The sequence below is a fragment of the Podarcis liolepis genome, assembly GCF_965112155.1.
Source record: "Podarcis liolepis genome assembly, chromosome: 17".
In the NCBI taxonomy this organism is placed as follows: Eukaryota; Metazoa; Chordata; class Lepidosauria; order Squamata; family Lacertidae; genus Podarcis; species Podarcis liolepis.
In genome coordinates this window covers 23142094-23157132 of record NC_139571.1, presented here as the reverse complement: position 1 = coordinate 23157132, position 15039 = coordinate 23142094, and the positions used below count along the sequence as shown (strand labels likewise).

Below are 15039 nucleotides of genomic sequence, written 5' to 3'. Positions count from 1 at the left end.
AATTCCTGTAGATGGATTTATTTTATTTTAGATATATAGATTGTGATGTTGTCATTCACAGCAATGATAATTGAACTTCCTGTCACTAACTTTTCCGGAAATGTGAAGCTACTTCCAAAATTCATAATTAAAAACACAATTGCGGTACTGTTCTGCAACTCAATTTCGGTGGTGCCTGTTCAGGAGAATTTCCCAATCAGTGGTTGCCCTATTGTTGGATTCTAGCCACTATAATAAGCCTGATATACGACAAAATGTTCTAATCTGCTTTTTATTTTACCAAATGATTTACGATGCACATGAGTCATCTTCAATTTATTATTTCTGCCATAAAGAAATAATACTACCGTATTTTTCGCTCTATAACACGCACCTGACCATAACACGCACATCGTTTTTAGAGGAGGAAAACAAGGGAAAAAATATTCTGAATGAAACAGTGGACGTATCATTTTTGTGCTTCATGCTGTGGCCACAGACATGTGATCTGATGGTGAATTTGGGGTGACCCAATGCAAAAATCCTGAGAATCCCTGTGGATCCATGCTTTGTAACCACGTTTTTGCACCATTGCAGCCCCAGGCAACAGTGGGTGCGTGATTTTTTTTGGGGGGGACAGGCTGTAGCCATGGACATGCTATGTGCTCTGATGGTGAATTTTGGCTGACCCAATGCAAAGATCCTGAGGATCCATGTGGATCCATGCTTTGTAACCACGTTTTTGCACCATTGCAGCCCCAGGCAACAATGGGTGTGTGATTTTGGGGGGGCAGGCTGTAGCCATGGACATGCTGTGTGCTCTGATGGTGAATTTGGGGTGACCCAATGCAAAGATCCTGAGGATCCATGTGGATCCATGCTTTGTAACCACATTTTAAGTGGGGAGGGAAGGAAAAACACAGAAGGCTAAGAATGCAGGAGAGGGCTATAACGTGAGGAAAGGAAGGCAAAAGTTTCCCCCCACCCACCCACACAAGCCAGCCACTGTTTAAGGATTTCATCCTTTTAAATGGAAGAAAGCATATTTGAATGCTGTGTGTCTCCAAAAACAAAAAGCAGGAAGTCAAATCAGAATTTTAAGCCGAACCTGTAATCTCTCTTCCCTTCACAAACATTGTTCCCTCCGGAGCAGGGACAGGATAGAGCGACGCTCTGCTTTCCTCTCTACTTGCCTGGAGGGGAGGGGCTTTCCCTGCTCTTTGTTCCGTTTGAGCAAACACAGCAACGAAACAGAGCAGGGTGGGCAGTAAGACCCTGAGGCAGAATGCAGGAAAGCAACAGCTTTCTCTCTCACGGAGCTCCCTTCTCCCTGAAGCGCGGTTTGATTTTTGCCTTATTTTTCGGCTCCAGGGACCACACATTCGCTGCATAACACGCACAGACATTTCCCCTTCCTTTTTAGGAGAAAAAATCTGCGTGTTATAGAGCGAAAAATACGGTAAGTCTCACATCATGTGGCTATATATATTTAGGCAAAACAGATCAATGTGTGTGTTTTTTAAATCGTCTAAACCCAGATAGCTGCCACAATAGTAAAAGCAATTTACGGTATAAATAATTTAGCGGCAGCTCCCCGCAGCCCCTCTTCTTAGAAATCTGAATGAGTTATTATTATTCTGTTTCTGTGGACTCACCTGCTTTTCCTTGTGCTCCATTGGATTCAGTGATAGTTATAATGCAGTGAAAAATAGGACCTGAAATAGATATATCTATAGTCTTTTCTCAGCTCTGTAGCTGCCTCTTACGCAGCAGTAGGGAATAGTCAAAATTAAGCAAAGAGATATACTTCGTACACTGGGAAGAAAAGAGAAAACCTGTACAGTACAATGCACAGGATTCTATTTGCACAAGAATAAGATGTTAGCAGTGAGGAAGAGGTGGGAAATAGCTATACGACACCTGTATTTGTGTATTGTTGGTAATAATAGCTAGTACTTGGGTATGCCCCATTTTTTAAAAAAGAAAACACTCTTTTTGGTGTGTAGTAAAGAGTTTCATTTAGATAGAAATGGGAGGGGGGCAGTGGGACGGATTCAGGGCCATACATTGCCTCCTATGCCATTAGGAGGGTTTAAATATACTGCATGTATTAGTGAAGGTCATGGATTTTGCATGGACTGCATGACCTCTCTAAAGAGTTTATAACTTGGTTCTTTTTTCCTAAGGGAGAGCTGAGCTCATTTTATATGCTTTGCTCAGGAAAAATGCTCACACCTCTGCTCTCAGCCTTTCGCTAGCCAAAGTTTGAAACTTCAATAGTGTATCACTTATCACAAACAGAAGCTTGACACTGCTCAGGTTCACACATCACATTAAACCATGGTTTTAAGACAGTAAGTAAACAGCTAACCATGGTTTATTTTCTCTTGCAACCCCATAATCAGGGCTTTTTTTCTAGTCAGAACTTGCCGGAACTCAGTTCCGGCACCTCTCAGGTGGGAGCCACAAGGGAGATGTTCAAGCTGAGTTCCAGCACCTCTTTTTCTACAAAAGCAGCACTGCCCCTAGTTAATAAACCTCTTGGGCTTGCCGATCAGGAGGTTGGCGGTTCGAATCCCTGCAACGGAGTGAGCTCCCGTTGCTTGGTCCCAGCTCCTGCCAACCTAGCAGTTTGAAAGCACCCCCCCCCAAAAAAAGTGCAAGTAGATAAATAGGTACCGCTCCAGTGGGAAGGTAAACGGCGTTTCCATGAGCTGCTCTGGTTTTGCCAGAAGCGGCTTAGTCATGCTGGCCATATGACCCGGAAAAACTGGCTGCGGACAAACACTGGCTGCCTCGGCCTGTAAAGCAAGATGAGCGCCGCAACCCCAAAGTCGTTCGCAACTGGACTTAACTGTCAGGGGTCCTTTCCCTTTTTTGAGGCAGTGGACTAGGTTTGCACATAATACTAAACCATGGTTTCTAAACTATAGTTTATTCAAACCATTATTTAACATTACGTGCAAACCAGGCTAAGTATGAAATCCAGGCTAGTTTTGTAAAGTTAAGTCATAATGCTTTTTCCCCACAATGTTTCATTGTGCTATTCAGAGGAAGAGTTGCCTGTCTGACTACTTCTCCACCTATGTATGAAATCTAGACTAAAATGTTCCTACAGATATATTGGTTTTGTATGTGCAAGCTAAGTAGCTGTGGTTTGGGTTTGTTTGTTTTTAAGATGGGTTATTTGTATACCTTGTTCCCAACCTGCAGCCTGAAGTGATATAGACCAGAGAGAACTAAACCACTTGGTTCTGCTGAACACTGTCTCTTGCCAATGGAGTGGGAAACTTGCATATATGCTTATAATGACCTCATTCAGATGTCTGATAAACTACACTTTACAAGAGCAAAAATGAGCTCTGTGCCTGCACATTTCCCTCCCCATTCCTCTCCCTCAGGCACCCACCTTTTGCAAGTACAGTGTGATTTATTAAACCACCGTTTTCCATTAGTTTTGAACCAAGAAACTGGTTTAAGATCCTCCTCCAAACTCGGATACCTAACCTGTTCATATATCTATATCTGTATATGTATATGTATATGTATATGTATATGTATATGTATATGTATATGTATATGTATATGCATATGTATATGTATATATAGAGATAGATAGATGATAGATAGATAGATGGGACGTGGGTGGTGCTGTGGGTTAAACCACAGAGCCTAGGACTTGCCAATCAGAAGGTCGGCAGTTTGAATCCCCGCGACGGGGTGAGCTCCCGTTGCTCGGTCCCTGCTCCTGCCAACCTAGCAGTTCGAAAGCACGTCAAAGTGCAAGTAGATAAATAGGTACCGCTCTGGCGGGAAGGTAAACGGCATTTCCGTGTGCTGCTCTGGTTCACCAGAAGCGGCTTAGTCATGCTGGCCACATGACTCGGAAGCTGTATGCCGGCTCCCTCGGCCAATAAAGCGAGATGAGCACGCAACCCCAGAGTCGGTCCCGACTGGACCTAATGGTCAGGGGTCCCTTTACATATACATATACATATACATATATATATATATATATATATATATATATATATATATGGCTAGAGATCTGAAATGGGCAAGTTTGCCATTGGACTAGATCATAGTAACGTAGCAAATGAACATATAATGATTCTGACCTTATACCAAGGCAGCATCTCTTAAAGGTTCCAGGCACAAATCTTTTTCCAGCTCTCCCTAGAGATGCTAGACTTTAACATTGGATCTATTGTATGCAAGGCATGTGCCACTGTGGTACACCCCTTCTCAACATGCGAGTTTTCTGGGATTTTTTTTAGTTTGTTTTCATTAATCACTTAAAAACTATGTCCACATGTGTAAAAGCTATTCTGTCACTAGGCTTCATAGAAATAGACACTCTTCTTCTCTCCCCCAGCCCTCCAGTTAGAAGCTAGGGAAAGGAGGGAGGAAAGACAAAATGCTTAAGTTTGTTGTGCTGTCTGAATGAATACCGTATTTTTTGCTCTATAAGACTCACTTTTTCCCTCCTAAAATGTAAGGGGAAATGTGTGTGCGTCTTATGGAGCGAATGCAGGCTGTGCAGCTATCCCAGAAGCCAGAACAGCAAGAGGGATCGCTGCTTTCACTGCGCAGCGATCCCTCTTGCTGTTCTGGCTTCTGGGATTCAGAATTTTTTCTTTTCTTGTTTTCCTCCTCCAAAAACTAGGTGCGTCTTATGGTCTGGCCCGTCTTATAGAGCGAGAAATATGGCACTTTATGAACAGGAGGAAACAGTGTGTCCATCACATACATAACTTTTTCAAGACACATGAATAAAGTTTGTTAGAAATGATTCATTCGCCCGCTTTGCTTGCTAACATCATCTTGTGTTGCAGTTCCAGGAAAACCTCGGCTTGTGATTAGCCACACACAAATGGGTACAGCTCTAATTCAGTGGCACCCGCCTGTCGACACCTACGGCCCCCTGCAGGGCTACCGCCTGAGGTTTGGCCGCAAAGACATAGATGCCTTTACGACGCGGGATTTCACCGACAAGGATGACCACTACACCGCGACAGATATTCACAAGGGGACTTCGTATGTCTTCAGGCTTTCAGCTAGAAATAAAGTGGGCTTTGGGGAGGAGATGGTAAAGGAAATTTCGATTCCAGAAGATCTGCCAAGCGGATTCCCTCAAAACCTGCGCTCGGAAAGTGCCACCTCAACTTCAGTCCAGCTCTCTTGGCAACCGCCCGTCCTATCAGAAAGAAATGGTATTATCACCAAATACACTCTGCAGTACAGGGATATCAATGTGGCACATCACCAAACGGAGATGTCTGTTGTTCCTGCTGATATTACTATGACGCTTTCAGGCTTAAAACCAGATACCACATATGATGTAAAAATACGTGCACACACAAGCAAAGGGCCTGGTCCATATAGTCCCAGTGTCCAGTTCAGGACACTACCTGTGGATCAAGGTAGGATTTGTCTGCTTATGACTTTTCTTTTAAAGGAATTTCGGTCTTTGGATATCGATATTTTTGAAGCTGTTACTAAAACTGACCAAACCATCGTATAAATAGTTTCAACTAACATCAGAGGTAAAGTATGTGAAACCTTACGTGTTTTGGATTCATTAGTATTCAGTTATCCTATATCAGGCAAGTCTGGCTCACATCTACGCAATAATTGCAGGTAAGAGAAATAGAACGTTTTGAGTTGCCATTTGTAAGAATGGGATATGGTTTTTAAAAGCAGGTAGGAGAATTGTTGAGTGTGCTTAGTGTCGGAAATGGGATGGGATCCCAAGGTCAAGATGTACTTTAAATACATTGCTTTTTCCTTTTCCAGCAGTGTTTGCAAAAAATTTTCATGTCAAAGCAGTGATGAAGACATCAGTATTGCTCTCTTGGGAGATACCAGAGAATTACAACTCTGCTCTGCCTTTCAAAGTAAGTTGTTTTGCAGTTTGTAAGATTTGAAGGGTAAAACCTGAGATGAAGGAATGTTCTCATTAAGCAGACAGGTTCCAAATGGTTAACAAAAGTTGGGTCAAGAAGAAGAAGAAGAAGAAGAAGAAGAAGAAGAAGAAGAAGAAGAAGAAGAGAGTTTGGATTTGATATCCCGCTTTATCACTACCCTAAGGAGTCTCAAAGTGATGGAGGAAGCAAGAAGGAAAAACAGGAGGATTTAATTAATATACAGCCCCAAACCAGCAGACCTCAGGGTGGTTAACAACACAAAATCACAATATAAAAAGCACATGATAAAAATCAAAACAAAGACAGCCCAATAATCGCCCTCTTCCACAACACATTTTCAAAAGGGCATTGGATGTCAATAATCCCAAAGCCTATTTAAAGAGGAAGGAAACTTGGCGCCTAAAGGTGTATAATGAAGGCGCCGGCTAAGCCTCCATGGGGAGAGAATTCCACAGACGGGGAGCCACTGCAGAAAAGGCCCGTTCTCTTGTTGCCACTTTCTGGACCACTCATGGAGGAGGCAGTTGAAAAAAGGGCCTCAGAAGATGATCTCAGGGTCCTGGTAGGTTCATGAGGGAGAACAATTACATGAATCTTAAGACAACCTTATATACCCCTACCAACAACAACATTCTTCATTATGGTCCAAAGACCCACAAAAAACAGTTTCAAACGCAAAATGCAGCAGAGATACATGGAAAAGATTCCAAGGCAGTCACTATGTTTTATCCAGAGCATGTTGATTTCTATTTCTTACTACCTTTGAGATAAATTTTGCTACGGCCAGTGTAGTATCATTTGACTTATCTCTGACATGATGAGATAGAAGGTATCAGAATTCCCTGGTAAATTTACCAGTAAGGGTTTAATTAATTGATCCCTGACTTGTTCATACAGCCCACAGTGTATTAAGATATGCTTCATACAATCAACAGCCTGAGAACATAAACAGAGTCTACTATGATAAGGTATACCAGTCAGTCTGCCGTTTAGAACTGCAGATGAAAATACATTTAATCTGACTTTGGTAAACAGTTGACGATAACTGGGTACTGACAGATTCATAAGGTACAAGGGTAATTGAAAATCATGCCCATAATGAATTCTGAACACAAACGGTCTCCAGGTTACATATGATCGAGAGCAAAGATTGCTTTATGCGATATCCCATAACCTCTGGCTCAAGGATTTAAGGGCAATGTCATAACCCAGATGATGTAAAAAGGATGGTGAAAGTCCAATTCAGGAGATTTTGGGGGCCATAGCTTTTGACCATGAGCTGATAGACTCCTCATTGGTTAAATGTAAAAGTAATCCCTCCCCCACGCCAAATACCAAAATATTTAACCAGTATTTTAAGGCAGCCCATCATGCTTTTGGTGAAACGTGGACATTCACCTGTTTCCAGAAACAGAACTGAATTAGACTTCCGGGGGCGGCGCGAAACTGTAATGGCGGTCCTCTTCGAGCTCTGAAGAGGGGCTCCGCGGAAAAGGGTCGTTCGCTGCGGCATAGCGACGACCCATTAAGATAAACCACGGGTAGAGTGAGCCCGTGGCCGTGGGACTCGGCGGGCACCAGAAGCTGCTCTGAAAACACAGAAGGGACCCCGTAAGGAGACCCGGAGTGAAGGAGGGGTAGCGGTGCTGTGAGTTCATCGCTCTTTCCGCGGAAGTGAAGCCGCGCGGCCGTTGCAGATGAGCGCTGATCCTTCTTCCTAAATTCAACACCAAACTGCAAGTAACATACCCGTGAGTAAAGGGCTTAAAATTGGCAAAGAATTTGTTAAATCTGGCTGAAAACGGGAGACGAGAAAAGGGAAGTCCGTCTTCCGACATTGCTGACAAGATCAAAGCAAAGCTTTAAAAAGCGGAAAGCGCTTGAAACGGGACTGTGGGAAGTTCTAACTTTTTCGTGCTATTAAACCTGCTCTTTTTCCTGCTGAACTGAAGGTGGAAAGGGACTGTGATTATAAGAAGGAGTAACGGGGGTTTTTCTCCTACCTCCCCCTTCCTTTGGGTTGTATTTTTAAAGAGCCAGATCGTCGGGCTGCCGGAGAGAGAGTCTGTGTCAAACTGCGGAAACAGTTGCAAACTTTGTAAAAACTTTGTTGGAGCATAACTGATACATTTGAGCAGGAAAGTCTGGATGTGATATTGTTGCAAGCACCTTTTGTGAAACTTGGCTGAACTTTAAAAGGTGCTTTGGAGAACTTTGAATTTTTGAAGGGACTGTTGGATTATTGAACTTACTGAGTCGAAAAAAATCTGGAACTTTAATGGCGGACTACTTCCTTCTTTGTCTTTGAAACTTGGTGGCACTCCCTCTACAGGGCTTTCGGATTATAAAATCCTGGGAACTGTCTTTTGTTTTGAATTCCACTTTACCGGTTGTTCATAATTGAATTTGTCTCTCCCATGGAACAATAGACAATTTGACCTTGAACACTGACAGATGTGTAATGAGTGGTGCAGGGAGAACAAGAGCATCTAAAGCTAAGGAATCTAAAGAGGCCAAGGAAAAAGAAAAGGAAAGAAAACCAGCACAATTTGTACAAACAACACTGACCTAAGGACGCCGATCGTCGGTTCCAGCTGTACTGGTGACTCAAAGGGAACAAGGGGAAACAACTGAGAAGTCCACTGAGGAAGAGATGGCAGCAGGTGGGTCAGATATATTATTTAAACAAATATTGGAGCAATTATCAAGTTTAAACCAGAAGGTGGACGACCAGTCTTTGAAGATAGATAAAGCAACTTCCTCGATTCAAAAATTGACTGATCAAGTTTCCCAGCACACGCAAGCTATAGAGAATTTGCAAGGAGCAACAGCGGAAAATCGGGAATTAGCTGGAGAAGCAATCCAGAAAGTGGGAGCTCTACAAAAAGAAGTGGAAGAAATAAAAGGAGAAGTTAAGCCCCTGCACAAACAGGTGGGTGAACAACAAGTTTATCTGTCAATGGTGGAACTGAAAAATCGCGAGAGTAACATCAAATTGAGAGGTATCCCGGAACTCGAGCAAGGAGATTTGATTGGTTACTTAACACAGGAATTCTCGAAGTTCTGGGGTTTAAAGGAAGATACAGACTTCAGGATTGTTTTGGCATATAGACTGGGAAGATTGGTAAGGAAAGACAGATCCAGAGACTGTTTGATAATTTTAAGATCAAAGGAAGAGAGGGACAAGATCCTAGGTCTCCATTTTAAAAAAGCAATTGAAATACAAGACAAAAGGGTGGAAATTTATAGAGATATCCCGAGACAGCTGTTGGACCTTAGAGCCACCTATTCAGAACTAGCAAAATTGCTGAGACACAACGCCATTCCCTATAGGTGGGAGTTTCCACAAGGATTATCCTTTACCTACAAAGAAAGGAAGGTTAAAATCAGAACACCTGAAGATAACCAAAAGTTCCTTCACGACCACGGAGAAGATCTCCAAAAAGGAGTGGATTGGCTTCCAGCCGTACCAGCACCAATACTGCCTGGAAGCGGGCCTACGCCTGCACCCTCGGGATCTGAGCAAAAGGAAGGCACCCCATCTTAAGAACGTTTTAAATAGAACAGGATGTCTCTGCAGCTACTTAGCTGGAACATAAATGGCGGGAATTCTCCGGAAAAAAGAAGGAGGATATTTCATATTTTGAAAAAAGAACAATTGGATGTAATATGCCTTCAAGAAACACATGTGACTAGGCTCCACAGGAAAGTATTAATTAATAAAAGACTTGGCCAAGAATTTATCTCATCAGACAAAGTCAAAAAAAGAGGCGTTGTAATTTATGCAAAGGAGAACCTGTCACCAAAATTCTTATTTAAAGATGATCATGGAAGAATTCTCGCAATTGAAATCCAAACACAAGGGGAAAAGATTTTGATATTAGGAGTTTATGCGCCAAATGATGGAAAATCAGAATTTTATAAGAAGCTGCATGAGACAATGATGGACTACTTGGACTATGCTAATATTATTGTGATGGGAGATATGAATGGGGTGGTGTCTACAAATATGGACAAATCTCAAAATCAAAACTTAACAACAGACGGCAGACTTCCTAAAACCTTTTTTGAAATGACAGACAATATGGACTTGATTGACATTTGGAGGACAAGGAACCCCTTGGGTAAGGAAGGAACCTTCTTTTCTGAGGCCCACTTGTCATGGACACGAATTGACCAAATTTGGATATCTAGAGGGCTGGCCCCGAAAACGAGAAAGGTGGAAATCTGCCCAAAAACCTGCTCCGACCATAATGCCTTAAAAATGGAATTGAGACTTTTCCCAACTGGATCCTTCAGATGGAGAATGAATGACACCTTGCTAAGAGATCAAGAGATCGTTAAGAAGGCCCAAAAAATGCTAAAGGACTACTTTGAAATAAACTTGAACACCACGGTGGAGAAAAGAATAATCTGGGATGCAAGTAAAGCTGTAATGAGAGGGTTTCTGATACAACAGAATACAATAAAGAGAAAATTTTGGAATGGAAAAAAGGAAAAAATTTTAGAGAAAATAAGTGAAGGAGAGAAAAAGTTGAGAACCAAACCGAAGTCAAAAGAGGTGCTAAGAGAGATCAAATTCCACCAAGCACAATATTCGAAATTGATTAATCAAGAGATTGAGTGGAAAATTAAACAAATGAAGCAGAGATCGTTTGAATCAGCAAATAAATGTGGAAAGTTGTTAGCTTGGCAGTTGAAAAAAAGACAAAAGTTAAATACGGTTACAAACTTGGAGATTCAAGGAAAAATAGTTCAGAAACCAGAAGAAATAAGAAAGTGCTTCCACAGATATTTCAAAGAGCTTTATGCACAGGGGCCTCAGAAAGAATCGGAAATGGACCAATTCTTGAGGACAAATGGACTATCTAAAATAAGTCAAGATAAAAGATTAATTCTTAACAGTAAAATAACTCAACAGGAAATTGAAGGTGCCATCCAAAATATGCAACTTGGCAAATCTCCAGGCCCAGATGGTCTCACCTCCAAATATTATAAGACTTTGAAGGATTGCTTGATACAACCGTTGTTGGAGGTTTGTAACCAGATTATGGAGGGGAGAAGGGCACCGGAAACGTGGAAAGAAGCATTCATCACATTGATTCCCAAGTCAGAGAGGGAAAAGACTCAGCTTAAGAACTACCGTCCCATCTCACTCCTGAATGTGGATTACAAAATATTTGCAGACATTTTAGCAAGTAGACTTAAAAATGTATTAAATGAAGTAATTCACAAGGACCAAGCAGGCTTTCTCCCTGGTAGACACATGTCCGACAACACCAGGAATATTATTGATATATTGGAGCTGTTGCGAATTAGAAATACAAGGGCTGCTTTAATCTTTATTGATGCGGAGAAAGCATTTGACAACATTTCTTGGATGTTTATGAAGAAAAACTTGAAGGGTATGGGAGTGGGACGGGGGTTTGAAAATGGACTAGAAGCAATTTACTCAGAGCAAAAAGCCAAATTGATAGTGAACAATGTGGTGTCGGAAGAACTTCAAATTGAAAAAGGGACACGACAGGGGTGCCCTCTATCCCCTCTGTTATTTATTTCTGTTCTGGAGGTATTGCTGAATATGATCAGGGAGGACCAGTTGGTGCAAGGTATAGAGGTCGGAGCGAAACAATACAAACTGAAAGCCTTCGCAGATGACCTAGTCTTGACAGTACAGGAGCCAGAATCTAGCACAAAAAGAGTTTTGGAACTTATTTTGGAGTTTGGTCGGGTGGCGGGATTTAAGCTAAACAAACAAAAAACTAAGGTTTTGGTCAAAAATCTGACACCTACAGAGATAGAGGGGTACCAGAAAGAGACAGAGTTAAGTGTGGTTAAAAAAGTGAAATACCTGGGGGTATACTTGTCCGCTAAAAACTTAAATCTTTTCAAAGATAACTATGAAAAATGTTGGTTGGAAACTAAAAAAGACTTGGATATTTGGTCAAGATTGAAACTTACCTTGTCAGGCCGAATCGCAGCTATAAAGATGTGTGTCTTGCCAAAAATGTTATTCTTATTTCAAACCCTTCAGGTCGTGGACAGAATGGAATGTTTTGGAAAATGGCAGAAGGATATTTCTAAGTTTGTCTGGCAGGGCAAAAAGCCCCGAATAAAATTTAAAATACTAACTGACTCAAAAGAAAGAGGGGGGTTTGCCCTGCCGGATTTAAGGTTGTACTATGAAGCTGCAGCCTTCTGCTGGTTGAAGGATTGGCTCCTGTTGGAAAACACCGATGTCCTAGATCTGGAAGGGTTTGATAATGTGTATGGCTGGCATGCATATTTGTGGTATGACAGGGCGAAGGTTCACAAATTGTTCAAAAACCATATTGTCAGAAAATCAATTTTTGCCGTCTGGATGAAGTACAAGGATTTATTAGAAAGTAAGACCCCGAGGTGGTTATCACCTGTGGAAGCCAAGATTTCTAAAAAAAAGCCCAATATGGAGGCCTATTGGCCAAAATATTGGGAGTTGATTGAAAGAGTTGGAGATAATTCGAAGCTCCAAAGCCAGGACAAATTAAAAGGTAAGGTGCGAGATTGGTTACATTATGCTCAAATTCAGGAGGTATTCAAAATGGACAAAAAAGTGGGTTTCCAGTTGGAGAAATCGAAACTGGAGACGGAGTTACTAGAACCAAAGACTAAGGTACTTTCGAGGATGTATGACTTGCTGCTTAAATGGAACACACAAGATGAGACAGTTAAATCTGCTATGATAAAATGGGCACAGGATGTAGGACATAACATTATGTCTGAGGACTGGGAATGGTTATGGAACACCGGTATGAAATTCACGGCATGCAGTGCCTTGAAAGAGAACATTATGAAAATGGTATACCGGTGGTACATGACCCCAGTCAAGTTGGCTAAAATATACCATCTTTCTGATAATAAGTGTTGGAAATGCAAGGAGGCAGAAGGGACTTTCTTTCACCTCTGGTGGACCTGCCCGAAAGTAAAGGCCTTTTGGGAAATGATACATAATGAGCTGAAAAAGGTATACAGATATACCTTCTCTAAGAAACCAGAGGCCTTTCTCTTGGGCATGGTGGACCGGAAGGTGCCAAAGAAGGACAGAACCTTTTTTATGTATGCAACCACAGCAGCTAGGATTCTTATTGCAAAGTTCTGGAAGACACCAGATTTACCCACACTGGAGGACTGGCAGACGCAGCTGATGGACTATATGGAGTTGGCAGAAATGACTGGCAGAATTCGAGATCTGAGCGAAGAAACAATGGAGGAGGACTGGAGAAAATTTAAGGACTATTTGCAAAAATATTATAAGTTGTATGAATGTTAAGATTGTGCACGACTAAGAAATGTTATGCTTCTGCAATTTATCTAAGTAAATGATAAAGCAAGTGTTGATGGAATAAGACGAGACAAAATAGAAACAATATATTATGTTTATTAAGAGTCTTAAAATTAAATTACAAATTTTAGAAATTGGTAACATAATAAATTTAAAGGTATAATAAGTTGGGAAACAAGATAATAAATTGCTGAACTGGCTAGAATGATGAATGCAATGCTGAGAGGATGTGAGGAGGTCCAAAAAGATGTTGTGAAAATTTCTCGATGATTTTTTCTTTTTATCTGTTTTTCTTTATATATATAGAAAATGTTTCTTGTATGCTGCTGTTTAAACAAATCTGTTTACCTATGGAAAGAAACGCAATAAAAAATTTTATAAAAAAAAAAAAGAAACAGAACTGAATTAGGAACACAGTTTGGAACCTGAAGTTGGGACCGAAGGAACTTTGCCTGGAAGCCATCCATCTTAGGAAATAAACCATTATACCAGACATTTGAAGTGTATAGGAGTTGGGAAACAGATTTTGCATTAAAGACCCTTATGGCTGGTGGAACATAATGACCTCCCTTTGAGTAAAACAAAAAATTGGAGTATAGCAAGTCTGCTCATCTCCGCCTTCTGACAGGTAGTCTGCCAGGGGCAATTCCAGGACTTTGTGTGGTGAAACAACAGCCCTAAATACTGAGAAAAGGTATTACCCTTGTAAATGGGTATTAGATGGCCATAAAGTAGACCAAATATACCTCTACCGGTGCCAGTGTCCTGGCAAGTGGTATCAGGCAACTGAAGAGCTACAACTACTATTCTACCTTTCTGCCTGCACCCCCAGACTTAAAGATTGAGCTTGCATTTTTGAATGTCTGGAAGAAAAAGAGATCTGGCTTTAGCTGTTCCTAACCAGTAGAGCTTGCATAAACCTAAGCTAGTATACAGCAAGCCATTACTGTGTATTTGTGTTAAATCCAGTTTAATTTGAAGTGTGCCTCCAGTTAAAGGAATTGTTGTCTAGCAGAACATAATATAACTCTGAGTGGAATATCATAGAAGTTTGATGCAAAGAAAAGCTAGTGCGAATCATTGAGGAAGCTGCTGGGAATCATTATTTTAAGGTCCCCCCAAATAACTGACGTTTTCAGGTAATTCTGAAGAATTATACATAGTTGTGGCATATACTTACAGACAAGAGAAGATAAACAGAACATTACTACCTTCTTGAGTATTGCTGGATCAAAAGCAGTAAAGGGCAGCTAACGTGGTTTATTCTTTCCCCCCTTAATTACTAACAATTGCTAACAAAAATGAAAACCCTCACTTTTTTAGATCCTGTACGATGATGGGAAAATGGCAGTTGAGGTAGATGGCCGAGCCACTCAGAAACTTATCACCAACCTGAAACCTGAGACATCATATTCATTTGTACTGACCAATAGAGGCAATAGCGCTGGAGGTCTTCAGCACAGGGTAACAGCAAAAACAGCACCAGATGTACTGCGAACCCAACCACTGTTCATTGATAAGACCAATGTCGATGGAATGGTAACAGTGAAGCTACCAGATGTTCCTGCAAACAAAACTATAAAGTGAGTTAAACTTCAAAAGTCATTCGTACTTTATTACTTACTAGATTCTCTGCATTAAAACCATGAGCTGCTGTAGTTGCAGCAGCCTTGAGCTGCATGTTTCAGGTCAACCTATCAGAATTTTACATTTATTTATTTATAACATTCATATCCTGCCTTTCTTCTTTGTATCCAAGAAATTCATGCCATTAACTCGAGGATCTCCCACCTGTGCAATGGGACTTCTTCT

The 15039-nt window shown here is 41.3% G+C and overlaps 1 protein-coding gene across 41 annotated transcripts in view; it reads left to right on the top strand.

The window, feature by feature from the left end:
• Positions 1 to 15039, top strand: part of PTPRD (protein tyrosine phosphatase receptor type D) — a 1139460-nt gene that overhangs the window by 988362 nt on the left and 136059 nt on the right. For 23 of the 41 annotated variants that reach the window (XM_083482170.1, XM_083482159.1, XM_083482163.1 and 20 more), the window contains 3 exons: positions 4815 to 5402; positions 5776 to 5876; positions 14551 to 14810. In XM_083482170.1, the coding sequence (XP_083338296.1) occupies positions 4815 to 5402; positions 5776 to 5876; positions 14551 to 14810 (949 nt within the window). The remainder of the gene's footprint in view (positions 1 to 4814; positions 5403 to 5775; positions 5877 to 14550; positions 14811 to 15039) is intronic. The other 18 variants (XM_083482199.1, XM_083482192.1, XM_083482182.1 and 15 more) reach the window with 3 other exon arrangements.